This window comes from Prinia subflava, chromosome Z, assembly GCF_021018805.1.
Source record: "Prinia subflava isolate CZ2003 ecotype Zambia chromosome Z, Cam_Psub_1.2, whole genome shotgun sequence".
NCBI lineage: Eukaryota > Metazoa > Chordata > Aves > Passeriformes > Cisticolidae > Prinia > Prinia subflava.
Genome location: NC_086283.1, coordinates 8,644,899 through 8,671,286, shown reverse-complemented (window position 1 = coordinate 8,671,286; position 26,388 = coordinate 8,644,899). Strand labels below are relative to the sequence as shown.

The 26,388-nt window shown below is 47.7% G+C and overlaps 1 protein-coding gene across 4 annotated transcripts in view; it reads left to right on the top strand.

Moving 5' to 3' along the window:
- The first annotated feature begins 23,561 nt into the window (after positions 1 to 23,561).
- The window catches only part of TET2 (tet methylcytosine dioxygenase 2), a 71,184-nt gene continuing 68,357 nt past the window's right edge, over positions 23,562 to 26,388 (top strand). For all 4 annotated transcript variants that reach the window (XM_063421764.1, XM_063421763.1, XM_063421762.1 and 1 more), the window contains exon 1: positions 23,562 to 23,735. In XM_063421764.1, the coding sequence (XP_063277834.1) occupies positions 23,706 to 23,735 (30 nt within the window). In that variant the 5' untranslated portion in view covers positions 23,562 to 23,705. The remainder of the gene's footprint in view (positions 23,736 to 26,388) is intronic.

The following is a 26,388-nucleotide window of genomic DNA, read 5'->3' as shown; positions in this document are numbered from 1 at the left end:
CCAGTGCTTTGGCCAGAGGACAAAGCGGAGCCAGAGGCTGCCATACCCCCACCTATTGCTGGGTGTGATTCCCACCAGCAGCCACAGAATCAGAGAATCACAGAATGACTAGGTTGGAAGAGACCCTCAATATCATTGAGTCCAATCCATGTCCTAACACCTCAACCAAACCAAGGCACCAAGTGCCACATCCAGTCTTTTTTTAAACACATCCAGGCATGCTGGCTCCACCACCTCCCTGGGCAGGCCATTCCAGCACTTTATCACTCTCTCTGTGAAAAACCTCTTTCTAATATCCAACTTGTATTTCCCTTGATGCAGCTTGAGACTGTGTCCATGCAGTCTTCCCCTGCATGGCTTTTAAATCCAGAACTGAAGGCAAGGGATCAAAAATCCTGCTGGAAGATGCTACCTGAAGGGCTCAAAAAAGCACTGCTAGCACAAAACTCCCCAGCACAAATGGAGGAAGCAAAATAAAATACTAAATATATGCACAGCAAACTTACACGAGGTGATTATAATACAAGTGATTGTTTCTCATCCAGCTTCCTACTTGATTTCATAAAGAGGAAGGTGTCTGCTAGGTGTAACCAGCCTAAGTCCTTCACAAACCACACACCACTTTTGTTGCCACATTAGCATAAACCCCGACTTTCTGTGTGGTGACCAGAAATGCACACAGGACAGCAGCTCTCGCACTCCCCCTGCCTCCTGAACCACCCCAGGAAATGTGGTTAACCCCACACGAAGTACGGCAACGTGAGCAGTGACATAGCAAACATGACATGGAAAAAAAAGATCAATATTAGTATTTTTTCCCAGATAAAGTAATGCAAAGAGAGGTGAATGAAGAGTTTGAATAGAATGCAGAACCCCACAACAGACCTGAGCCAGGTCTTTCATGCATCCTTCTTCCTTGGGGTCCCTGGCATGGCATTGTCGCTACTCCTCACCACATCCTCACCTTTCCTCCCCTGAAACTGGCTTTGCTGTGGCGGATGCCCATTCCACGTTTTCTCTTTCCAAAAGCAAAGGGAGGCAAGGGTATTTGTATTAATACAAATACAAAGTTTCAGAAAAATACCAGACATGGGGGTTAACGTGTCAAATGCTGTCAAAAAGATATTTACCCCAACATAGCTGGAAAAGGTGTTACAATGCAATCCTTGACAGTCACTTTATCTTAATCTATGTTAAAAATTAAAGACTGTATTAATACAATGTCAGACTAACTTAATAGTTCTCTTTTATCAAGTTGATATGATGGTAGCTAATTATTAAAAGAGTTAATGTATGTCTTGTTATTTAATCTACCATGACTGATAGTGAACTGTGTCAAATACTTATTAGACACTCATTCCCTCTACACCTAGCTGACACTAACACAGCCCACAACTAACCACCCGTGCTCCCCCACTGCACAATCACACTGCCCAATACGAGCCACTAGATATTCTGTGGTCCAAAATGGGAGCCTCGTTCTCCATTTTCCTTATAGTGACATTCCTTCATCCAGTTCAACATCAGCTTTTTCATTAAGGTGGTGGCAGTAACTCAAATACAGATAAGTTTCTTAAGAAACTCTAGGGCTCATCAGGCTGTAGAAAGTTCATTAGAACATTCTTGAAGCTTCATTGCAAGAAGCTGAGCTGGAATCCATTCAGACGTGGCTTTTGGTCACAGCACTGCCAAGGGGGATGTTTTCTTTGACCACAGCAGGTCTTGCACTGCCAAAGTCAGGAGGCAGCTGCCACAGGCTACTGCTCAGAGGAAGCAAATTTCTTCCCCATTCCTGGAAGTGTTCAAGTTCATGTTGGACTGGGTGTTGCGCAGCCTGATCTAGTGGAAAGTGTCTCTGCCCATGGCAGCAGGGTTGGAACTGCGGGGTCTTTACATTCACTTCTAACCCAAACCATTCTATGATCCTGATTGTTGTGCCACACTCTCATTGCCTTTCTGCGCTGCCATTCAGTCCACCCAGCATCAGCATTCGGCTGGACACAAAAAAACCCAAAAGGAAGACACCCACCTACTCTCTTCTTCAGTCAGACCCACCAGCCACTTCTTTTGGGGTTGCTGTCAGGGTCAAACTGAGCCATGAGGTAGGAGCAGCGAATGCTGTTGTACTGGAGCAAGGCAACTGCTCTTGGGACCAGAAAGAGTGGAGGAGGGAGGAGCAAGGTGCAAAGCTCAACATACCTAGTTTGCTTTAGGTCTTCTCAAATGGCTCTTTCACCACTACAAGAACAACTGCCAGCCAAACTGACAAGCAACCTAATACTGCGTTCACTTTAGACATCAAAAAATACACCCTTTCTTGGCAGAAACTTCTCACAATCACCTAAAGCCACCAACAGTGGGGCAATTTCAGACAGGCAAGTGCTCTCTAAACACCTGCATGAGCCATCCCGCTAACTCCCCGGTCTCCTCCATCCCTTTGGCTTTGTTTCAGGGAGCTGAAGGTGGGACAGCAAATGCTTGGCTTCATCACTCCATTATGGAGCTGGCTTCAGCTCGTGTCTGCTTTCGAACCTCCTGGCCAGGGGAGCACGTCTGCAAGCAGCCCTGAAGTTCTGACTGTGTGTGAGCTTGCAAATGGGATTTAGCAAAGCGCCTCTGTGTCTGTTTATACCTCTGGAAAACATCCCAGTGGGCTTTCAGAGGAATCTGAAGGCTAGGAAAATGAATGCTTTGAGTTATTCATACACCATTCTCACTTCTCTGGAGAAGTTTTTGTAAATTCTAGCAAGCTTAGGACAAATCTTCACCCGAGCTTTTGCCCTCTGTATTGTAAGGTGGCCTTACAACATGCCAGGGCATTTTGAAGTTCTTTCTGCTGAGAAAAGTCAAGAGTGAAGCAACCAGGTATTTTATTTTATTTTATTTTATTTTATTTTATTTTATTTTATTTTATTTTATTTTATTTTATTTTATTTTATTTTATTTTATTTTATTTTATTTTATTTTATTTTGTTTTACTTTATTTTATTTTATTTTGTTTTACTTTATTTTATTTTATTTTATTTTATTTTATTTTATTTTATTTCTTAACTTACTTGGAGAAAAGGCAGAAGTCAGAAAGTATAATATTAAAAACCTGTGATAACTTCAGCTCATATACAGTCTCAGGAAAAGGCTTAGTCCCAAAAATGGAAGAAAGTTGTTTCTCTGCTCATAAAGAAGTAAATTGAAAATAGATTAAAATATAGACTGTATAAGAACAGCTTCCCATCTGCCTGTGAACGCCTAAGGGAAATTACCTGAAAATGCAGAAATTGTTATATAGATCAAACAAAAGCACTTATCTATAATTACTGGACTTATCTGTTTGTCTCAGGACTAGCAGCAACAGCTCCCATTGTCAGGGATAAATATGGTGCTGTGATTTGTATTCTCTTCTTCTATCTCTTCCACCAAGATCACTCAGGAAGGACTCAGTTTATTAAAAAAAAATGTTTACTTAACTTCACTAAATAAAGGCAGATTGAAGAGATTTGGCCAGATATATGAGGGAGGGAAAGAGAGCAAGAAGAATAGCAAAAAGCTCTTTAGAGAGGATTTTGTTTCCTTTTAATAACTTTAGAGCTGGACCTGCTAGTATCTCAAAGACTTTGGAAAGTCACCTGGGAAACTCCTCACATTTCTGCTATGTCCTGGCTCTCATCCTACTTATTCAATAAATAATTATTAAACTTTTAAGTATTCACAGAGGAAACTTCCTGTTGCTTAGACTGAACAGACCCCTGCCAACTTGACAAGCCAACACTGCACTGATGATACCAAAGCCAAAGGATAATTATCTGGTTTATATGAAGCTGAAGGAAGTGAGTGCCCCGCTGGTTTGTAATAATTCGCTGTTGGCCAGTGGCCATAGGGACTTGTCTCCATCACATGCCCTCAAGTTTACAGCTTTCTTCTGAGAAAAGGTGTGCCTGTGCAGCTCCCACTTGAAGGTGAAAGTGGTTAATCATGCTCTACTACTAGGGTTAAGGAGGTACTTCTAAATACATTAGACTAGAATACCAGAAATATGTCTGTTGTGCCCAAGGCATGCCCAAAATGCATCTCAGTGTGCAACACTGACATTCAGACGATCTGTGTCCCATTTGGCCCCGCACGCAGATGGAGACACTTCCCCCAGCTGCAAATGCTCACAACCCTGTGGCTGCTGGGAGAGGACAAGTCACTCCTGCCTGAGCTACTACCCAGCACCACTGCATCCCCAGCGTCACCAAATGCAGAGGTCCCAGGTGATAAACGAGATGCCTGTGCCCCAACTCCTGCACTCTGCAGCCACCCCTGCGTCTGCCAACACCTCCCTTGCTGCCCCGCAGGCTTCAGTGCCCAAGGAGAGACAGGCACAGCCCTTGTGCCAGGGCCAGGGTGGGAGCTGTTTGTCATCTGTTTGTCACATTTACAGTGCTGCAATGAGGTTCCCCTGTGCAAGTGGGCAGCACAGAGGACAGAGCATGGGGCTCAAGCTGTGGGGACAGATGAAGCTGAGAGGGATGGGGATGTTGGAGGGATGAGGGGGGACTGCCCCAGGGGCATAAACTGCACAGGCTCAGTAATCAGAGCTGCTCCCAGTAACTTCTAAGCCATGAAACTGTCATTTTAGAGAGGATGTAGTTGCTAGAAGAATTACTTAGTTAATCATCAGGGGACAGATCCATTATAAAAAAATAAAAGTTCTATCCGTGGGGCTCCCAAAAAATCAATTACTGGAAATAGTCTGCTGGGGCTCCCTGGAACCACTATTGGCTTAACTGATTATTTTTAATTTAATACAAATCACACACTCCCCCTCACACTTTCATCTACCCACTTCCTGGAAGCCAACCAGGCCAACCTGGAAGTCTGTGCTTGCATAAAATATTCAATGAATCACGAACCAGTGTTGCTGCAGCCTTTTAGAGACGAGAATTTAGCTGTTAGATACTTTTGAGAACTTGATTGTCCCTTTAGGTGCAGCACTGAGCTCCTCCTCCAGCCCTCTGGACAAGAGCAGGTCCCAGAAAATGCTGAGCCCATGATCCATTTCTAGGGATAGCTCCTTCATCTTTCTTTCTTTTTCTCCAAAGATGATGGAAGGTTGGTACTGAGGTGCACCAACAGCAAACTGTGGTGCTCTTCCATGGAGAAAAGTCCAAGCTCTGGTCATTTTCCTACCACTTTCTTCTCAGAGGAAAGCTGTAAGCAGATAAACATATGCCTGGGCACTGCAAGTCTTCAGACAAGGATTAGGATGAATTTCTGAATCAAACACCCTTTTAGGATAAAACTAGACTTCCTACCAAGCAATTTTTTGCAAACCTTTGGCACACTTGATTTTTCAATAAACTAACTAAAATCAGAATCCTTGGATGACGAGGAGGGAGGAAGTGAGAAATTTTGGTTATAAAGGTTTATATTTTAAATCTCTCTCTTCCAGGAGTCCATCTCATGCTCCGTGGACAGGTTTTCCACCACAAACTGTCCCACACATCCCACCAGTAACCTCGGAGGCAGTGCACCTGCTTGGCAATGCAGCTCTGCACTACCTATGCACAAGAGCAGTGGAGAGAGGGAGGTGAACCCCACAGGTCCCTTTAAGGAACCCAAATTTTCCAGGCTGCAGCCACCACCTCCTCCTGTCTCCACCAGCTCAGAGCCCGGACTTGGCCGCTAAGGAGGGGCATTTCATCATGCACCACAGTCAGGGAGCTGACAGGGAAAAAAACATATGGGAAGAAAACCTGGATCCTGATAGACTCTGGAGACTTTCTAAGTAAGCATTTTTGTATTTGTAAGGAAACTAGCTTCTGTCTGCAGCAGCTGTAATGAGTATTCGGGCCAAGTTGTGGCAGATGTAAAAACCATCAGTTTGCCTCTGCACTCTCCTATCCTATGGGTCTCAGCCACTCACTCCTCAGCCTTCACACCTTGCTTTCTCCAGCCTCACTGCAGCTCCTTACAAAACTAAGCGCTGCACGCTCTGAGACAAATTATCAAAATTTAGCTTTTTATGTGGTTTTTTGTTGTTGTTGTTGTTGTTGGGGTTTTTTTAACAATGGCTACATTAAGAAGCCTGGTGTGTTTGTTTGGTGAGAGTGCAGTAGGCTGTATGATGTCAATGTTTTCTCTTTCAAAAGCAAGTGATACTGAAACTAGCCTCTTCTTAACTTCATCTATTTTTTGCTAGCTTTAGGGTTTTCTTAGCATGCAGTAGGGAGTCTTTTAGGAAATGTGTTTTCTTCACAGCTTTTTTTTTGTTCTACAGTAGCCCTTTTTAAAATGCTGAGTATATGCTTGCTCAGATAAATATGTATCTGAACACACAAGCAATTATCCCATTTTGATAGAATTAATTTTTTTTCAAGCTTCCATATGCATTTCCTGCTCATTTGACCATGCAATAATTAATTAGCATTAATTATCTTAGATTACACCTTCTCCATCTACACACAAATTCAATTAGAAAGGCCGGCTTTTTACAGCCCACTTCAGAGGGAGCACCACAAGCAGTGAAAACATATCTGTGGTGAGAACGTATTTCACATTTGCCAGAGTAGTCTGAGAAACAATTACTGTTTTTCAAGAAGCACTAAAATCAAAATCAAAGCAAAAAACCCACGTGGTCTCTGCTGCATCCATGTCAGGGACTGGACCTTCCGCCTTCTCTTTCACTGTCCCTCTTTTCCACATCCATGGGGCTATTTTCTTCCTGGAAGAAAGGGTATTTCCTTCCTCTGGATATATATGTACTCTGAAAGTTCTCTCGCTGTCTGGACCAATCTCATGGCTCTCTGATGTCCTCTTGTCCATCTCCAGCTGGTGCTTGCAAACTCCCAATTTAAAGCCCTCATGCCCCCAACTCCGATTACCTCCAGCAGCTCTTTCTCTCCACTTCAGGAGCCAGCAATTACAGCTGAGGACCAATATCTAACATTGCTGGCAGGTGAAAGGGTTTCACCTCTGCACTGCTGTTGGGGGTTAGATTTGGGTTTTTTTTTCTCTCTTCTCACAGAATTTTTTCCCATAAGTTTCCAAGAAGCCTTAATGACTACTTAGTCAGAACAAAAAGAGTGCTTGAGGGATATAGCAGCACGAGGCTACACCTATTGTTTTTGAGTCCCTGGGAGTGTCCCTCAGAGGGGAGAGATGATGAGCTTTGGGAAAGGCAAAAAAGACAGATCTGGGGGAGGGGGAGGCACTCTTGCTCTCAGCGCCGAGGAGGACGGTTAGGCTGCCCTCTGCCTCTGCCTCGTCCTGGGAAATCTATCGTCATCTGCTGTGTACCCGGGAATCCTGAACTCGCTTTCTCCAGCCTCTCCCCCCACCGCCGCTGCTTCTTCGGACCTTTGAGGCTCTCCTGCTACTCTGTAGCCCTGCACTGCCCAGCCCTGCCGGGACACCCCTGCTGCTCCAGCTGCCAGCGCAGAGCTCCTCATCTCATCCACCAGCCCGGGACTTTTCCTTCCTTCCAGTTCGGCCTCTCGGAGTCCTGCAGGGGCACCCAGATCAAACTGCTCTGGGCTTTTGTAAAAGAAAGCCCTCAAGGTTCTTGGTTCTGTTTATTATTGATGCTGTAGTTGTTGTTTGTTTGTCGTTTTGTCATATATACTAGTAAAGAACTGTTATTCCTACCCCCATACCTCTGCCTGAAAGCTCCTTTAATTTTCCTTTTAATTAGAATAATTTGGAGGGAGAGGATTTGAATTCTCCATCTCTAGGGAAGTCCTGCCCCTTCCTAGCAGATATCTGTCTTTCAAACCAAGACAACTGCTAAAAGCTCAATATATGTTTTTCCACACTGGGTGAGTGTTTTTGTTTCCTTCAGGAGGGGTATGCTCACTCAGTCCAGGGAGAGGCCGCAGCAGTGCAAGGCATTTTCAGCCAAACCACCACCTTTAGACCAAGTCCTGAAGGAGTGAGAATGGAGGATGTTGTGGTAATCACCGCCCTCCTAAACTATTAGGGATGAGGTGGCAGGGGAAATTATCACTCCTGGATAGCTAATGCTATCTGGATGCTACAAAAACCCAACCATACGTCAACGTGTAAGGAAGGAGAAAAGTGCAAGAACCCAGACAATGCAGCTTAGCACAGAGGAAGGGAAGTGGTAGCCTAGTTTTCTTTAGACGACCAACCACATAAGACAGTGCCCCTAGGACTGAAGCTTTTGAAGTATCAGCACAAGGAGATTAATCATCCTGTCCTTGGAAAAAAAAAAAAAAAAAGAAAGAAAAAAATAGAAAAAAACCACCTCTAACCTGAGACTGTGCAGATGAGCATCATACTGATGCAGGAGATGAATCATCTGCCTGTGCTGACTCACAGCAGCACCACTTGGCACAGCTGGTGCCAAAGGCTGTGCTGCTGAGCCCCTGCACTTACCCACCAGAGGCACCCCACTAAAGCCCTTGGGAGGGAGGGAGCCAGGGATGGTGGGGAACATGTGGCATGATGTGACAGCTCTGTGCCACTGAGTCAGACCCTGTTCACTGATAAAAGCTTTGGGTGCACATGCCAGACACATGCATGTGCATGTAAATCTGCATATATGTGCACGTACAGATGCATGATTGTCTATGCAGTCATGTTTATACCCAGAGATGGTTGACATAATTTGGCAGGTATTGGCACTGAGGGATGTTTGTGACTTCTGAGAAACTGAGCATCCTTCAGCCACATGTCATAAACCTGTCAGCAGGAAAAGGGAAAGGAGTTTCCCCTCAGGGCATGTCAGCAGCCTTACCCTAGCCTTCCCAGCAGGGCTTGGTCCAGTCACTGTCTTTTGCCCCATCTCTGAGTAGGGGATTAAGTTCCCTGGAAGTGTTTGGTGCTGCCTCTGACTGCTTCTGAGACCTCTGCTTCCTCAGAGGGGAGTTGACAGTGACATAATGCCCCTTTGCCCCTTCCTAATGAAGTCCCTTTCTGTGGCAGGAGCCATTTCCTCCCCAACAGATGCTGCAAGGAACAAACTTGGCCTCTAGGTACGGAGGCAGGTGTGCAGTCCCCATACCTGCCCACACAGCTGGAGGCTCAGCTGTGGCAAGGAGAGCACCACCAGCACTGCTCTTTCCCAACAAAGCCAAGAGGAGATGGGGAAGGAGGTGGGAGAGATCTGCAGCAGCCACTTTTCTGGTGTTTTGGTCTGGTCCCTTGCAGAACTGGGTGAGGAAACAAGAGATTTGTGGGCTGCTTGAAAAGAACATGTTGAGGTTGTGTTTTGGAGTCATGAGCCTGCCGTTCAACTGGTGGTCCTAGCTTTGTTCATTGAGCACTTCAGAGCATGTACCAAAATGCGCTTTGGTTCACCCAGGCTTCCTACATTTGCCTGGGGATTTTTAGGATGTGTATCCCAGCAGTGCAGCTGTTAGACAAGCCTGGCACTGCTTTATCTCCTCAGACTCCCTTGAGACTGTTTTTGGCAGATGAGATTAAACCAAACTGCCCCAAACCACCCAGCAGCTCTCTTTCCCACCACGCACATGGAGACCAGCCGCTAGGCCAAGCCTACCTCCGTGCACAGAACTGAAGGAATGAGGGAGGATGGTTTTCACATGTTGGTGGAAAGCAGGTCGAAGGATGTGCCATCAGCTGGGATGTATCTTCACCCTGTGGTTTCCAGGCCCCTCCAGAAAAGTGTCTTCCATGGAGGAAATATGCTTACCAAACATCCCTCCAGTCCCCGAGCACAGCTTAGGCACGTGTGATGGCGCTCCTCGACTGGGGATGTGCGCAGCCCTCTCTCAGGAGGCAGGCAACAGGGCAGCTGTGGTTCATTACTGACAAAAACGAGGCTGTCAGGTTTTGTTTGCTTACAGAATTTAGTTGTGTAAAGCATCACCAGGAAGCTAAACTTTGCTGGGCAAATTATTTTCCTTGCACTAGGTTAGTGATTTGTATACAGATAGATGTGCCAGGACATGGTTACAGGTTACAGTTCATTATGTCATGGAGCCATAACCAAAAATTAGAAAATATTCCCTCAGGACAAAGTCTCCCAAATCCAGCAGCTGGGCAGATGCAGATAGTGTTTGTATGAAGGTTGCCAACATCTAAAGATCCTTCCCACGTAGGATCCCTAAGGATGCAAAAGCTGCCCTCAGAGCTGGCATCCCAGCCAAATCTTACAGGAAACCTCCTGACACCTTCACCCTTGTGCAAATGAGAGACTTACACATAAGCATTCAGAAGAGGGAATTCATGTCCCTGCACATTTTAAATGCTCTGGAAATGCCTTGCCCGTAGTTAAATGGAGTAAATGAATTAGTGTTTAATGCCACCACGGGTTGTGTCAGTAGCTGGCATCCCCGGTGGTGTCTCACGCCTGTGGATGCCGAAATCGCAGGCGCCAAGCAGTGCCGCTGGCAGCGGCAGCAGCTCCTCACCTCGAGCAGCCGGGAGAGTTTGCACAGGGAAATCTTCCGTGAGACTGAAAGGCGACCGCAGGGCCAGTGCTGCCAGGTGTCTCCACCAAAGAGCCCTTCCTTCAGGAAAGGCGGGGGTGATGGGGAGGAGGGTGGGAGGCTCGGGAGGAGCCCTGTTCACTCAGGTAGTGACTCCCGCAGCACTGGGATGTGGCCCCGAGGGTCAGGAGCGCACAAACGGCTGCAGGACGGTATAATGGGAAGAGGGAGCTCTCCCGTGTTTTGTATCAGGAGGAGGAGGAGCGCAATAGTTTGAGGAGGAGGAACCTCCCTGTTCATGTTAGAAGAACAATTTCTCTTCCCCTCAGGGTCCCAAGGAAGATTTAAGTTTATCCTTGTGCCTAGCCCAAACCCAGCTCCACGAGACCTAGCTCCCCCATGTCCTTCATGCTGTCTCCTTGCGCCACAAAATCCCATAAAAAGGTTTGTGCCTCTCAGGGCTGCGGAATGCTGGCATGTCCTATGTCTCCCTGGAAAACAAATCCAATAAGGGACAGGGACAGAGGATGAGGTAGAGGTGGGAGCAGCACACTGATGTCTCCCACACCTAGCAAGGGTCACCATTCCACTAGCTGTCCCTGCTGTGGACTACACCAGCCCAAAAACAAGCTGTTGCTGCTCATCCCCAGGGGAGATCAAGCCCTTCCCCAGACTGCTCTCTGGGAACCATAACAAAAAAAACCAAAAACAAAACAAAACAAAACAAAACAAAACAAACAAAACACACACACACACACAAAAAAAAACCCAAAAAACAAAAAACCCACCAAAAACAAAAACAAACAAAAAAAACCCCAAAAAAAACCCGCTAGAGAACAACCCAAAATGTCCCAAACCAAGTGCTCTCAGATTTTCCTAAATGAGAATTTAAACATCTGCCAGCCTATCTGCTGATAGCAGAAAGCAGATTGCAAGCGTAACAGGATGCAATCGAGTCAGATAATTCCAGGGAGAGCACCAGAAGGCTTAATATCAGGACTATTGGCATTCACAGCCTTTGCTAATGCTTAACGATTGTTTGTGCTGATTTGGGTTGGCTTTACAGTGCAGAGAACAACACTTTCTGTTCAAAACCGAGAGAGACCATCAAGACTTTTACTGACTATCTTGGTGGCTGCTTTCTTGTAAATACATCTTTCCCACATCTTAATGCTAAATAAGATTAAATAACACATCAACAAAACTAACAAACAAAAGTCAGCTCCTCAGATTGTGGTCTCAAAGGATGGACATTTTATAGGCAATTTTCCACCCAACAGCATTACCTCAGGAGAAAAAGCAGACCTGCAGGACTCAGACGGATTTAATGCCACTGAAATCCTGCAAAAAGCACTAGAAGAATACAAGAGGTTTCTGCTGCCTAGGGCTACCTCTCTCTTCAGAGAAATCCCTCTCTAAATTGCCCCTGTTGCAAGTGGGAGCTGTGCTGCTCTCTTCAATTTGTTAAAGCCCAGGCAGGCTGGGTCACACTGTCACTCTCTGAGATTGCTCCCCTGACTTTAAAGTGCCTGTGTATTTAAATTAAAAGCATTTCTCCATGCTTTGGAGGTGACTTTAGCTGCTCACTGAGCTGCACCACTTGGTGCCCATCGCTCCTCAGGATGCTCTGCCCTTAAGGTCCATCCTGTACCAGCATAGAGGTACTTTGGAAAGAGGTCCCAGGCCCTCATCTCTGGGGAAGGGGCATCAAACAGAGCAGGCATGTGGGGATGGCCACCACATCGCCCAGCCACACGTGTGAGACTAATCAGCACGTGCAAGGTAAGTACAGACAGCTCAGTGCCTATTGCTTAGCCCTTAACAGCAGGAAGAGTGTCAGCACCTTTTTGGAGGCTTGGAAATAGATGTTACTTGTTAAATCTCACTTAGTGATTCCCATGGGATGAGGCCTGGCATATTACAAGTGTTTTTTCTAAATCCAGTGGCAGAAGGAAAGTCCAACAGTTAAGTGAGGAAAAGTGGGGGCTTTTTTTTTTTTTAATCTTGAAAGCCACACAAGAACCAATGAATCTATTAGGAGGAACAGCCCCAGACCCTCAGCAGGCTGCAACATCCCACCCAGAGAAAATCAAGGTTTGCTTCTCTTCATTGGGCAGTAGCGCTGGCAGCATCCTGCATCCTGCTTTCCCCACACTCAGGCCAGCCAAAATTTGTGATACCTTAAAACAAGGTTGGGCTGGTTTTACAGCATGAGGAAAAGGAGATGAAGGCAGGTCCCCTGCTTTCTCAACTGCCCTGTGGAGAGGCAGGATGTACCTTAAAAATAAGCTTTCCATGGTTGCATTCTGTGGATGCTGCTACAGCTGTAGTTACAGGGATGTCAACCAGTTCCCTGCAGAAAGAAAAGGCTGTTGCTTTTCTGTGGGACCACAGGGTGGACTGGAAAGTTGACTGGTAAAAAGGATGATAAGGAGGAATGATGAGAGGAAGGTGAGAGACAGACTCTGACCTGCACTGAAGCCTCAATGACAAAATTCATTGCTCAAAAGCTTTGCCAGAGAAGAACAGTCTGAAAGAGCCAGCACACTGTGGGGGACAGGATAAATGTTATCTGCTGGGAAAACATCACATTCAAAGCACAAGAGGAGCAAATGAGAAATTAAGAGCTTGTTTTTCAGAATGCAAAGTGTGGGTCTCACCTAAGTTTGGAGTGAGAGGGCATTATATCCATCAAACTTTTAATCTGTCTTTCCTGAGAGCATTTAGGTGTACACAAGTTTACATCCCTGTCACTAATCTAGCACGGACACATGTACATATGTACAGGCAGTGCCTGCCTTCTCTTGGAATCGGCGTCTTTGCCCTCAGTGCAGCTGACCTGGTGAAATCCCCCAGCAGATGCTCAGAGCTGTTACAAACATCAGCTTCAGCAAACATCAGCTCTGCTGCCTCTTCATTCTCTCTAATGCAATTAGGACAGATTAACATGGGTGACCAGATGTGAAAGACAACTGCACCTCACCATCTCCATCCCACCCACATTTATTAATTTAAATCCTGCCCCTTTCATAAACTTGTTGCTCTCTTGACCTCCCTCAGATGGAGAGATTTTTTCTTGCTCAAAAATTAAGAAGACTTCTGGCAGGGAAAGACTGCCAGCTGAGACAATCAAAGCCACAGGAGCCCCACAGCAACAGCCTACAAAATTTCTTTGATAACCAGGACACATGTGGGAGCTTCATGAGCTTCCTAGTGGGCTAGCAGCCACCTCTCTTGACTCTTCTGTCAATCCCTGGTTTCAAAAGCCCTGGAAGGACTGTGAAATCGACACCATTACAATTCTTTTGCTTGGGACATCTTGATTTTCTCTGTTCGTTTTGGAAAGCCAGGTGTCTGCTCTCTGCATAGACCTCCAGCAGCAGGGCAGACATCTTCAGGTTTGTGTCATGCTTTAGTCACAGTAGCAGCACAAATGGCTTAAAAGTGATCCACTGATTAAACTGGACCACTCAATCACACAGCACAGATTTTAGGTAACCAGGTAAAGCACCATGATATATCTTTTAGACAAACCCTTGATGGAAAGGCTCTGGCACTTCCCCTGCTAAATTAGTCCACAATTTAAGAAAAAAAAAAAGCCACTTGCTCTTAAAAATGAGAACCTTTCAGGCAGAATTTCTCTAGCTTTAGCCCTCATCTGTGCTTTGTTTAGTCTTTGTCGGATTCCAGGTTCAGTCCACTCTCTGGCATCCTAGCAAAGAGCAATAATGTAAGTAAAGTGTGCCCCCTCCTTCACTTGTGACAATGTGTTATGTAACTCCCTAAGTGCAAACAGCCTAGCAAGCCGTCATTTTCTTGTCATGATGGAAACATGGGTTTGTGAAGAACTGTAGGTGGTTTCTGGTCCATCCTTGGCCTGTGTGGATGTTTCCTGACAGGTATGACCTGGCTGAGCCTCTGATGTAACATCTTTCCCAGGCAACTTCTTTAAGTGCAGATCAATCTTTACAGGCAGAAATTATTGTCCTGGAAATACATGTGCATTGCTGCCAGTTAGCCCAGGGTTTTTTTTGCTTTATTTCCAGAGGATGTGAAGGGAAGTTGATGCTCAGCATTATAACAGAATTTAACACGGAGTAGATGACTTACCATGTCCTCACAGCTGCTGAAATCCCAATTCAGCAACTCCAAACCTTTCTGTTCCAGGGAGAACTTTGCTGTCCCCCAACAGCATAAGCTGTCACTTCTGCTGACCACCTCTGAACTCCCTCATCTAATATACTACCAGAAGCGCAGCTCTCCAGCTGGCTGCATTTCTCCACCCAAATCTTCACCAAGCTGTGAACACCAGAGGGGCGCACTTTGTCCTTGGACAGCACCACTGGGCTGCTGACTCCAGAGCAGCCTGTTCTGCTGATGCCAAGCTGTGCCCCTCCTGGGGACCTGTGGGCAGGGGCCAGCTGCCCTTCACTGCCAGTGGGTGACTGTTCAGCAGCTGCTTGCGCAGCACCTTCCTAAACATCTCCCTTGCCACCAAGTGGGCTGTAACAGCCCTCCTCTTGACACCCTCCTCTTTTTCCTCTTTATCTGTCTCCAAAGTCATTCAATAAATCTTCCTCTTGCTTCCTTACGAATGTCAGATGAAGAACAGGCTTTCCTGGTATTTGTTGCAAAATTTAACCCCCATTTTCTCTGCTTACTTTTCCTAAATCAGCCGTGTCCTTCCACATCCATCTTCCAAGCAGTAATCTCTCCCCCAGAGTCTCTGTGGTGCCTGTTAAATCCTGGTTTGCTTCTGTGCTAAGTATCCAAATACTTCCTGTTTACTTTCTGTACTTTTGGCGTGATTTCTGAAGGAATTAAAACCAAATCTGTTTATCTTTGCTAAATCCCTCTGCTGATAAGGGTATTAGTGTTCTTATTTACAAATAGAAGAGCAAGGCAAAGTAGGATTGGAAGTAAAAATCTCATAAAGTGAGTCCCTAATTTGAGATGTCCTGAAAACATCCAGCTGTTGAATTTTCTGAAAATGCCAGATAAATATCCTCTAAAATTCATGCCCCTTAAGGTGCTTCAGTTTAGGGACCTCCAATCAGTGGCATCCCCACTGCCTTGATACTGAAGAAAATTGAGGATCCTGCCACAGAGGTGGAGAGCTCATCCACAGCTTTTTTGTGGAAGGAAATAAGATAAGTACATTGCAGGCTATGTGGCAGTCAGAGTCCTCGGTCACAGATAACCTTCTATCAGAGCAATTACTTTTTAATATGTCTCCTAATTTTTTCCGAGATGGAATTAGCAAGGCAGACAGCTATAATTTTTTTTTTTTAACTTTTTACCGGCTTCATAAAATCGTTCTTTTCCTTGTCTCTCAGCACCTTATTAAGGCAAGCAGAAGACAGGGCAAGTTGTCACCACCAAGAAGCACTACAGCTATTTTTCATTTTGACAGTAGCACACTACATTGGAGGCAGTGGCTGCATGCAAAAGTGCATGTTACCAGTTTAAGGCTGACCAAACATGCTTTGGACTGCAACCCTCAGCCCTGCCCAAAGTACCTGCTGATGCCAGTGACCAAAAGCAAATCCCACCCCCATCATCCCGCTGCCAGCCAGAAAGGTGCACACATTTGTACATTTTGATGACAGAGAAAACCTTGTGATAGTGAAAGCTGCCCCAATGAGCCAAGAGGGCAGCTGCCTTTTCCTAAAAGAAGAGAGAATTTGTGGGGTTTTTAGGTTGTTCAAGGTGGCAAGGGCTTCTGCTGGTCCCTCGTAACTGCTGAGCCCTGACAGTCTACTCTTCTCACTCTTCAAATCCTGAGATAAAAAATGTACCTTTTAATATAATGCAGTGACTGCGACTCTGATGTATGTTTGCATCTTTCAGCAGAGCTTCTCAACAACTTTTTGAAGCAGGGCAGAAGGGCAATCCCCACCTTCACCTGAAGAAAAAGGATTGAACAGACAGCTCTTTCCTCGAGATGCAAAACCCCAGGCTACTGCCAGTGCATGTCCAAGTGGGAGATTCCTTGGGTGTCCTGCCCCTGAGGAGATATGGTGCTGACTCCCTGCCTAAATCAGTAGCAGGTATGTCAGAAAAAATCAAAGCAAGCTGACAGCTCAGCTAGGACCTCAGCTAGGACAGACATACTGCTCTGTCAGAGAAGGAAATCAAAAGAGACAAAGAAAGCTACAGCATTTATCTTCTTTATACATTGCTTCTAGATTAGAAAATCCACACTAAAGAGATCACTGGCACACATGAATTTACATTACTTTTGAACACTATTTAGCTGTTTAAATGCATGCTGCAAAGCAGTTAGCTTTGCACACAGCTTTCATTTACAGGATAAAATTGATTTAAGCAGAATTTAACTCAATATAATTGTGCCTGCACGAAGGGTATGAAGCAACATGATCCTTCTGCTCAAGGGCTGTGAATTTCTGAGTTACGGCAATGGCAACCCTGCTATAAGGTCTGGGTTTCTCATCTAGATCCACTGGGAGAACAGCAGCTAACAAGTCCTACTGAGCTTGTTAAAAGTGACTAGTGATTAAAAATTAAAAAGCTCTTTGAGTCTTGCAGCCCCTGCTTTTCCCAGCTCCTGCCCAGGCACACAGTTAAGGGTCCTTCCAAAGACTGGCATTTGCTGTATCACATCCCAGGTGTCTGTATATCAGCTTGTTTAACTCTTTCATCAGTCTCTTCTAGTTTTCCCTTGGCACTTTTCCATTTGTAAGACTTTCTTAGGAGCCAGCTTTCATTATATGCCAGGAAATCACAGGCTGCACTGCAAAAAGTGGCACATATCCTTGACTTCTCTCAGTTAATAGCAAAACCTTTTCCTTCCTAACTGAGAGATGAACTGTAGAAAATGACTAAATTCCTGATGCCTAAAGTTGTATGTTTAAATATACATACTGGAAAATATCTAACTGAAAGGGAGCAGTACTGATTACTGAGACTGTCACTAGTGTCACCAGTGGACACCAAGCTCACCTGGAACAGAGACACCTTTCCTCAGTGCCACGGACAGGGGAAGCCTGTTTTCAGACACCTAATTTGAAAACGTGGTTTTAGGAGATCAGTGCTCTGTCACTCCTTTGTTTTCTACCATGATGTTCTGAGGAATGTGAAGTCACTTTCCAGGGAGAAAAGACATTGAGCCCCTCTCGGGGCCCACCAGCTGTGGGAATTTAGCCTCCTATCCATCCTGTTCAATTTGTAGTCCAGCAAAAGTCATGTTCAGGGACAGAGGAGAGAGAGAGAGGCCCTTGAAAACAAGCCACTGCTCAAACTGGGACACTTTTTGGTAAAGCTGAGAAGGCAGAGTGAACACTACTGATTTCCAGCAACAGAAGCACCAAACTCCTGCAAAAGCTCCTGCACCCACCCCTGCTTCACACAGGCTCTGCTCACACTGCTGCTGTGGGCACGTCATATGCAAGGGATCCCCCTCCATCACTGTCACCAGAAGAGAGCAGGAGGAGCACACAGGAAACTCCACGGCCTCGTCCACCTGCCCGCTCCCTGAATGCTGCTGCAGAGCCACAGGGCAAGAGCTGCCAGCAAGCCGGGTGATTGCCAAGCAGTGCAGCAGACCCCATGGGCAGCACGTAAGGATCCACGCCAGGATGCCATCCACAAGGCCGTGGAAGGCTTTGAAGATAAGGAGAAAAACAAATATCAATGGAGAAGGCAGGGGGGAAAAGTCAGTAAAGAATTTGGCAGCTGTAGCCTGCCTTTCCTGCCTGGTCCACCCAAGGCCTAAGGTATTCATGCAGCTGCAAAATGCCCACAGTTCAGGGGTTATTAAATTATTTTAATTCCTCCAACTATCAGAGAATGGATGGATAAGCTACCAAATGTTGCTCTAGCCCAGAAATTCACTGAGAGATGCACACTGTCACATAGAGAACCTGACATCAGCGCAGTAGTCCTAGTTGCTCAATGATTCTGAGGAGGGTTAAAAGCACAGTTTTCCTCCCCAGAGCTGGATTGACTGATGGCATAGCTTCGAGCCACCTGATGGCTGCGTAATGCACTCAACAGAAACACAGCACAGCTCACCACACTTAGCTGTGACAAGCATTTGCCTGTGGGAGAACATTCAGCCACAGCAAGCTTGACCGATGGAGTGAGACTGGTTGCACTCTCTGCTCACAGGGAGGTATTTTGGGGAAGGGCAACCATGCACTCTGCTCTTGTCCCCCTGTGTATGTTGGTCTGTGGTACTGGTTTGAGGCACTTGTTTTCCCAGCTTTGCTGCTTTTCCCAAAGGTGCTGCAGTCCAGGAGTGAACACAAATGAGCAATGCTGGCAAGCTGGGGAGTGGGCTGAGCAGAGCAAGAAGAATTGATTTTGATCCTGAATCTCACCAACTCAATTGCGTCTAGGATCTATACACACTGCTGAGCACTCTTCCTGTGCAAGTCAGCTTCTGGCCCTTTCTTGGAAGGTTACTACCAGAAGTAAAGTGCCACTCCTCAGGAGTAACCACAGACCTGGTGTCCACCTCTCAGCCCAGACCTTCCCCTACATCCAGTGAGTAGAATTTCTGCTTCTCTTGCAAGGAGAATTCAATATTTTACTCCTACAACTACGAAAAAGCAAGCTTGGGATCTCAAAAGAACAAGTTGTACTTTCAGAAAGGGTCTTCCTGCTTCACCTCTGTTTAAGCCTCCCTTACCCCTCCTCCTCTGCCAGGGGCTTCCTTCCCCCAGGGCATTCATCCCAACCATGATCCTGGGAGCAGAAACTGCCTAGCAGATGTCTCGCGTGCCAAAATTCAGGCTTTCCAGCCATAAATGCCTGAGCAATCACAAGGCTACAGTCACCTCAGAGCAGTAAACACTGAAGAACAGCACAAAGGCATCTCCACCCACTGGCAAAAGCCAAGGGTTTAAAAGTTGAGCGATCTATGGCTTTTAGGAAACACACATCTCCCACCAACAGAATGACAGCACTGGGCAGACAACACATCATAGCATCACTGCAGGCATCCCAGCCACAGGGTGCCTGGCTCCCAAACAGACAACCAAAACTCCCACGTGTTTACTATGCAACAACTCATTTGTGCAGTCCTGGAAAAGCCCCTTCCAGGACTGCAAAGGATTGCAAAGAAATGACAAATAGTCATTTTTGATTCAGGGAAAAAAAGTGAGGTTGTGTCCTGTCATCAGTATGAGTCTGGCAGGGCCACCTCCTGCTGCCAGCTGGCATGGCTGCAGCCCCCAGCATCAGTCATCCCTCAGCTCCAAGGCTGGACTCTCAAGCTCATGGATGAGCAGATGTCTCAGGACCTGAAAAAGACCTGTTGAAAGTATAAACCAAAGCAAAGTAACAGCTCACTGAACTGGTCCTGCTGCCTTTCCCTCACCTTGTCCCTCTAGGGTTTCTGGTGGATGCTGCTGTGATCCAAACATGGGCCCATGAGAAAACAGTGTCCCTGGTGACAGAGACAAATGTCTTCTGTGCAGAGAAATGACATGAGAGATTGTCTGCAGGCTCATCATGTCACAGCAGATAGTCCTCTGGGCTCCAGAGGTTTGCTCCAGGGGGTGAAATGGGGTATCTAGCGAATTTCTTTCCTCCCACCTCACATAGCTGTTCACACTTTATTATGGAGGCAAGACAACATGAATAAAAACAACATGAAAAGTTGAAGTATCAGTAGTAACAATTGAATTATGTCTCTGAACTGGAAATTCACACTTTGCTGAATTTCTTTGCACAGAAATTCAAAGTCAGAGTTCAATTTGTCCCTGCAAGCTGTGTGAAGTGGGTAGCTAATAGAAACCCACTTATTCTGCAATGCAGGGTACAGGATGAAATATTATCTGCACTGTACTTCTCTCTGGACATTTCATTTGGGGCTTTGAGGACGCCAAATACATTACTTTCCTTCAGTATGTCAGTCAGGTTTGCTCACTGCAGCTCTAGGAGGAATCTGGCTGCAGCTTTCATCCTGGCCACCCTGACACCCTTCACAGTGAGCAAGTTTCCCTCTAGCAGAGGGGCAAGGCCCACACTCTTCAAAACCGCTGGATTAATTGTGTGGAATTGCATGCTGTACACACAAATGTTCTGATTGCAGGATGCTTTTTACCTTTTTGACCATGAAAAACAGTGTGGCTTGGATAGCTCTAGAAATAGCTCCAGAACATTGTTTGAGCTAAGTGCATTTCAGCACATTTCCAAAGAAGCTGAATATCTGTTTTTTTACAGCAGACGCTTGCTTTGAGGAATCCATACAACCTGAGTCAGGGAGCAGCATGTTTGAGAGGTAAAGGACTTTTTGGCCCCAATTCTTTAAGGGTGAAAAAGTGTGGGAGGTTTTACGTCACTTCTCACTGTGGTCATGTCCAGTCACTTTTCTCCCCTTTTGATAGATACGGGAAAGCAAAAGGGGTCAAAACGTCTCGTTCAACAAATACATTGAAACAAACATAACTACTCCAGCATTTAGGTTCATGTCCCTCCCATCAGGCTGCTAACAGATAGAAGGTAACACGCATTGTAGAGCACGCTACATTTGACAGGGGTACGCGCAATAGAAAGCCCTTGTCTCGGAAGCCAAAAGATCCTGGCTTGACAAGATGCAGCAGGATGGCACTGGGTCACTTAGGAGGTTTGTAGGTTGAGACAGCTGAACACAAGCTGGCGGTGCAGGGGAGGCTCCGGTACATGTGCCTTGTGCTACGCGAGGCAAGACAGTACTGCTGGTTCAGCAGGACTGCTCCTGAGTTTATTGAGCCTGGTGATTACAGCAGGCTGTCATTAGGGCAGTAAAGTTTACAGAGAGAGAGAGAGAGAGAGAGAGAGTAAAGAATAGGGAAGGGAACCACACCTAAGTCAGGAAGCATTTAAAAAATGCACACGTTTCTCACATTCATATGTGCAGGTAACACACACATGAGTGGTCCCTTATCTTCAGCACAGGAGCACAGTCAGAAAACATAAGAATCCCGGCTCAGACTCCTGGTTGTGGCTTTTGGGTTTGGTGATTGTTGGAGGGCTTTTTTTTCTTCTTTTTTTCCATTTTACCCACTCCGTCAGTTACCCAGGTTTGCAGCTGCTTGCTCATGCAAAGGGAAGATAGGTCTTTGCTCCGATGCAGCAGCGTCCTGCCAGAACCAGGCACCTACCTTTTCCAGCCACAAAGGGCTCACGGGCACGGGAGGGATCTGAGCCATGCAAAGGAGCGTCACCTCTCCCAGTGCAATTCAAATCGCTAAAGAACAAGAGAGAGAGGCCCCGCCAAACCCTGTCAGCGCCGAGCCCTGGCTGGGCAGAACAAGACGGTGCAGAGGATGGAGGTGTCTGCAGTGCCGTAAGAGCTGCTTAGGGACGAGACAACGGTTTGAACCCACTGAGAGACTGAGCATGTTTGTTCCTTGTCGTGTCAGCTGGATGTGCCAAACCAGGGGATAAAGATAAAGCAGCTCCAGGCTGTAATAAAAGAAGCAAATGTAAAGCAGTTTTATATACCGGTTAAAGCCGGCTAGAAAACAAACAAGTGCTGTGAAAGCACCAAAAAAAAAAAAAAAAAAAGAAAAAAAAAGAAAAAAAAAAAAAGAAAAAAAGTAAAATTGAGGTGGACATTGACCATTTTTTACTTTTCCAAAAAGAGAGAGACCTGAGTCTGTTTACACAGATTCACAGATTTAGGCTGCATGAAATGCTGCTGAAGCCGGCTCTGCAAAAGTAAACACAAAGGTCTTTGTCAGAAACCCCATGTGTTTTCCTACAGGATAGGGCCAGCCAGCCCAGCACCTTTCCAAGGGCTGGGGAGAATGAGTCGCCTCTCAAGGGTAGAGAAGGGACACCCTGCCACCATCACAGAGCTATTTTAGCAAGTTTTAAGGGCAAACTTTTATCTGTAGTGTACTTCTGAAACTTTTCACAGAAATTAAAGTAAAACCAAAACTCAGACAACAACCTGTGATACTAAAACAAAATTATTCAGTGATGACCTGAACTCCTAGAAATCACTCTGATCTGCATCAAATGCACCGGGTTTGTCATCTTCCTGAAGCTCTTTTTCACCAGCCTGCCTTTGCCAGGCAGGGACACATGGGGATTCAGCATCTCTTGGGCACCAGCTGAGGAATGCAGCGCTTGTAGACCTTCTCCTGGCACCCCGGAGAGGGGGAGAGGGTCTGGCCGGAAAGCTGACGCTCTCCTAAGACGCTCCCGGGCCCCGCACGGGTCTCGGAGAGGCCGGAGGAAAGCAGCCTGGAGGCTGCTCTACTTGGCGCAGTGGGAAGAAGAGGGACCCGCAGGAGGAGAGGCCCCGGGGTCCGTGCGACTCTCGGGACTCCGGACGGCGTTTCGGCGGTGGGAAAGCCCAGCGCCGGTTCCTAGAGAGGCGATACTCTTTGCATACTTTTATTTCTGGTCCCCGCAGCTACCCAGCTAGAAGGGCTCCAGCTCCGCCGGCGAAAGGCGGCGAGCGGCGCACAGAGGCGATGGCAGCGGGGACCCGTCCCCCGCCGGCGGGGCTGGCAGGCTCGGGGGGCACCAACCTCCGCTCCCGGGGCTGCGGGGCTGGGAGCGGCAGCCAGACCTCGTGCGGCTCCAGCTGTCGCGGGCTCGGCACCGTTTCTCCTGCGGCGAGCCACACGCCCACAGTTTGGGAATGGTGCCGCTAGTCCCGCTCGTCACGCACCGAGCCGCGGGGCTGCGGGCGCTCCCGGGAATGTGTGTCCAGCTCATCGGGGGAGCAATCCCCGCTGGCAGCCCGGTGTCTGCGGGCACAGGGCGTCACTTTGGGGAAGCCCGAGGAGATTTTGTCTATTCCCCTCCCCACACACACTTTTCCCTCTTGGCTTTTCTTTAACCGTGACAGCCGGCCACCGAGCACTACCAAGCTGCACCCCCAAGGCTCCCGCCGCAGCCGGGAAGAGCAGCCCGGGCACAGCAGACGGGCTCCCGGGGCCGTGGGAAAGCGCCGCCGGCCCGGGGGACGCGAGGGGTGCGGTGTCCCGCGGGGGCCGGCGGGGACTGGCGGTACCCTCCGCCCCCCCACGTCCCACGAACACACCGGCGAAAGCAGAAAAGGCGGGGGGTGGCAAGAGGGCGGGGGTGGGAATCCCCAAAAGGGCGAAAGAGCGTCAGCAGCCGGGAAAAAAGCCCCGCGCGGCCGGGAACGGGGACGGCGCCGCTGACGGTGCTGGGGGCGCCCCCGCGCCGCGCGCGCGGGGCGGTGCGCGGGGCGGGCGCCGACGTCAGGGCGCCGCGCGCATATTGATGCGGGGGCCCGGCCGCGCTCGCCAAGGAGCAGAAGGAAGCAAGATGGCGGCGCTGTAGGAGCGGGGAGCGCGGCGCCCGGGCTGTGCGTGCTGGATGTCGGCGAGGCTGAGGGACGCGGCAGAGGTCAGAGCGGGATACCCGCGCCGGCCGCCTTCCCCGCACGGCACCGCCGGGAGGTGTCGCGGGGCAGCGCCGCGCCGCGCCGCCGGGGGTCGGCGAGGAGGGGGCGCCGCCGTGGGTCCCCCAACATGGCTGATTGACAGGGGCGGCGGGGGCGCCGCCGCCCCCTCCCCACGGGGCCGGACCCGGGCTTCGCCTCGCCGCCCCTCCCCGCGCCTTTGTCTGCGGATGGGGGACGGCGGCCGGAGGCGCCCCGGCTTTGTGCCGCTCCCCGGCCCCGGGCGGACACAAAGGCGGGCGCAGCCCGAGGGAGAGGGGAGAGAGGCGGAGGGCTTGCGGGCCTGGGGAGGGCGAGGGGGTGGCGAGCGGACCGCGGTGCCGGGGGGCTCGGGAGGAAGAGGTGCGAGCGGGCGAGACGGGGGCTCGGAGCGCGGCCTCCTTTTTCCCGTGCAATGATCCGCACGCGTGTTTTGCCCGCGTTGCTAAAGCCCGCCGTCGGGGCACAACGTGGCCACGAGATGAAAAGGAGAATCACTTTCCCGAGCGCGTTGCCCTGAAATAACGCTTTCGGCGAGGTCAGGCTCGTTCCCCGCCAGATGACAGACAAGAGCAGCAACCTCACCACGCCTGAGTCGGACGCGCGGTAGTGTGCGTTCGCTCCGCGGCGTCTGCCGGCGTTAAATCACCGCCTTAGACACCAGCACTCCTTCTCGAGCCCAGAGTTAAAAGGGGACTTTTCGGTTCGCGGTCTGAGTGTTGGAAATTCAGCAGACTCTTTTCTGCTAAGTAATTTTCCTTTTCGGAGTGAGGTGAAGGGAAAAGTGATGTGGTCTAGCGTGCTTTCGTCGAAACGCTGCAGCCAAAGATCTCATCACAAGATTTGCTTTCCATGATGAGCGGCATGCGAATGTGCAGGCTTTGAGCAGTGATCGGCAGCTCTGAATATATGTTCAGAATAATTTTCTTTTTTTCCTTTCAATGTGAAGTTTAAGAGTTTCAGAGATGAGATAACGCTGTCCCTAGTGAAAGCAGGTCAGTGGGTGTTGTTTGTCGGCTAATGAGGCCGTTCTATTCGCGTGTTAATGGCAGGTTGACTTACTGCAGCAGGGGGTGAGTGCAGTCACACAGTCACTTGTGTATCTGTGTGTGTATTCCACTGTGGCACTTTGGAGGTTGTAAAGTGCAAAACAGGACGTGGTTGCCGAAGATACCCAACAGGGAGATGTCAATGGTCAATAGCCGTGTCTAAACTCGAGTTACAGGGGAATCTGACGGCTGCTGTTAACTCTGTACGTGAAACAACGTACCCATCTTGGATTTTATCCCGCAGAAAAACATCATTTGGAACCAATGAAAAAAGATCTCTGTTGGGCAGTATTTTGTCTCTCTCATGGAAAGCTTAGTATGAACCCTGCCAGAAAACTTTTAAATCTAGAAGCCAGGGTAAGGGGAGGAGGGAAAACAGGGAAGCCAAAGATGTGGAAAACAACAGTGTTTTGGTGGTGGGACTAATCTGCCGTTAATGTGAGATGAAGAACTCAAAAGTCATCTTTCAGTGGAAAGAGTTGTTACATTTTGGGAAGTGACACTACAAAACCCTTTGGGAATGCATCCAGGAAACCTCAGAAAGTCGTTTTGTCTTGCCCATTCTGAACAAATCTTCAAAAGGAGACACTGAGGCACCTGAATCTACCGAATTATCATGGTTGGCAGTTAGGTTTTTTAATGAGAAATTTGGCATTGTGGTGATTCACAGTGGTGGCACTTAGCTAGGAAAACTGGTATTGTTGTGATACATGATCTTAGTGCACTTAGTGCACATGATCTTAGACTTTGGCATGTCAGCATTGTTTAAAGGACAAGAAACATGTGCATGTTGCAGAGTTATTGAATTATTATGATGGACAGATTTCCAAGGTCTCTTGTTGGTACCAGTGCTGCACTGGATAGCAGAAATAAGAAGAGGTTGGAAATGTTTTGGCTTTTACATGCAGAACTGGGAGAACCTGTAGTTGCTGCTGGAATGGACATTTCAGCCACAAAAGTTGGATGGGAATGTTCCTTCTTGCCCAAACACTTTGGATGCTGCTGGCTTGTGTCTTCCACAAGTGTTTAAATATTAACAACAGCTGGGCAGCCCTAAAGAAAAGGGGACAAAAAACTCTCATCATATTTTGGAACAAATCTGCTGCTTGAAAATCATGAAGGTCAGGTTGGATTAATGTTACTGACTCTGGTCAGGTTTACAGGGAGTGCCTCACTCCTAAGTTACTTGCATGGACAGTGTGTGTTTATCAGAGTGTGCCTAATAAGTGACTTTAAATCCCTTGCTCCTTTTTGTTCCAAGTGGAAGATATATTTCATATTTCTACAGGAGCCAAATAAGGTCCCTTTTAAAAAGCTGACAATTTGTCAAGGTGAAATTCCAGGAGAGCTGTCAAATTTGGCTTGTCACAGTTAGTGACCCCTCTACCTCTTACTGGGCTGCCGCACAGTAGCTCTAGGCATAGTAGCAGCATCTGTAAGCCAGCTTCACAACTGGAGCTTGAAAGTGGTAGGACAAAGTTGCCAAGTTTCAAGTAGAGTTGGTGGTTATCTTGGAAACTGTGCTGGAGAACACAACCACAAATTATTTTGGCAAATAATATAGAGTATT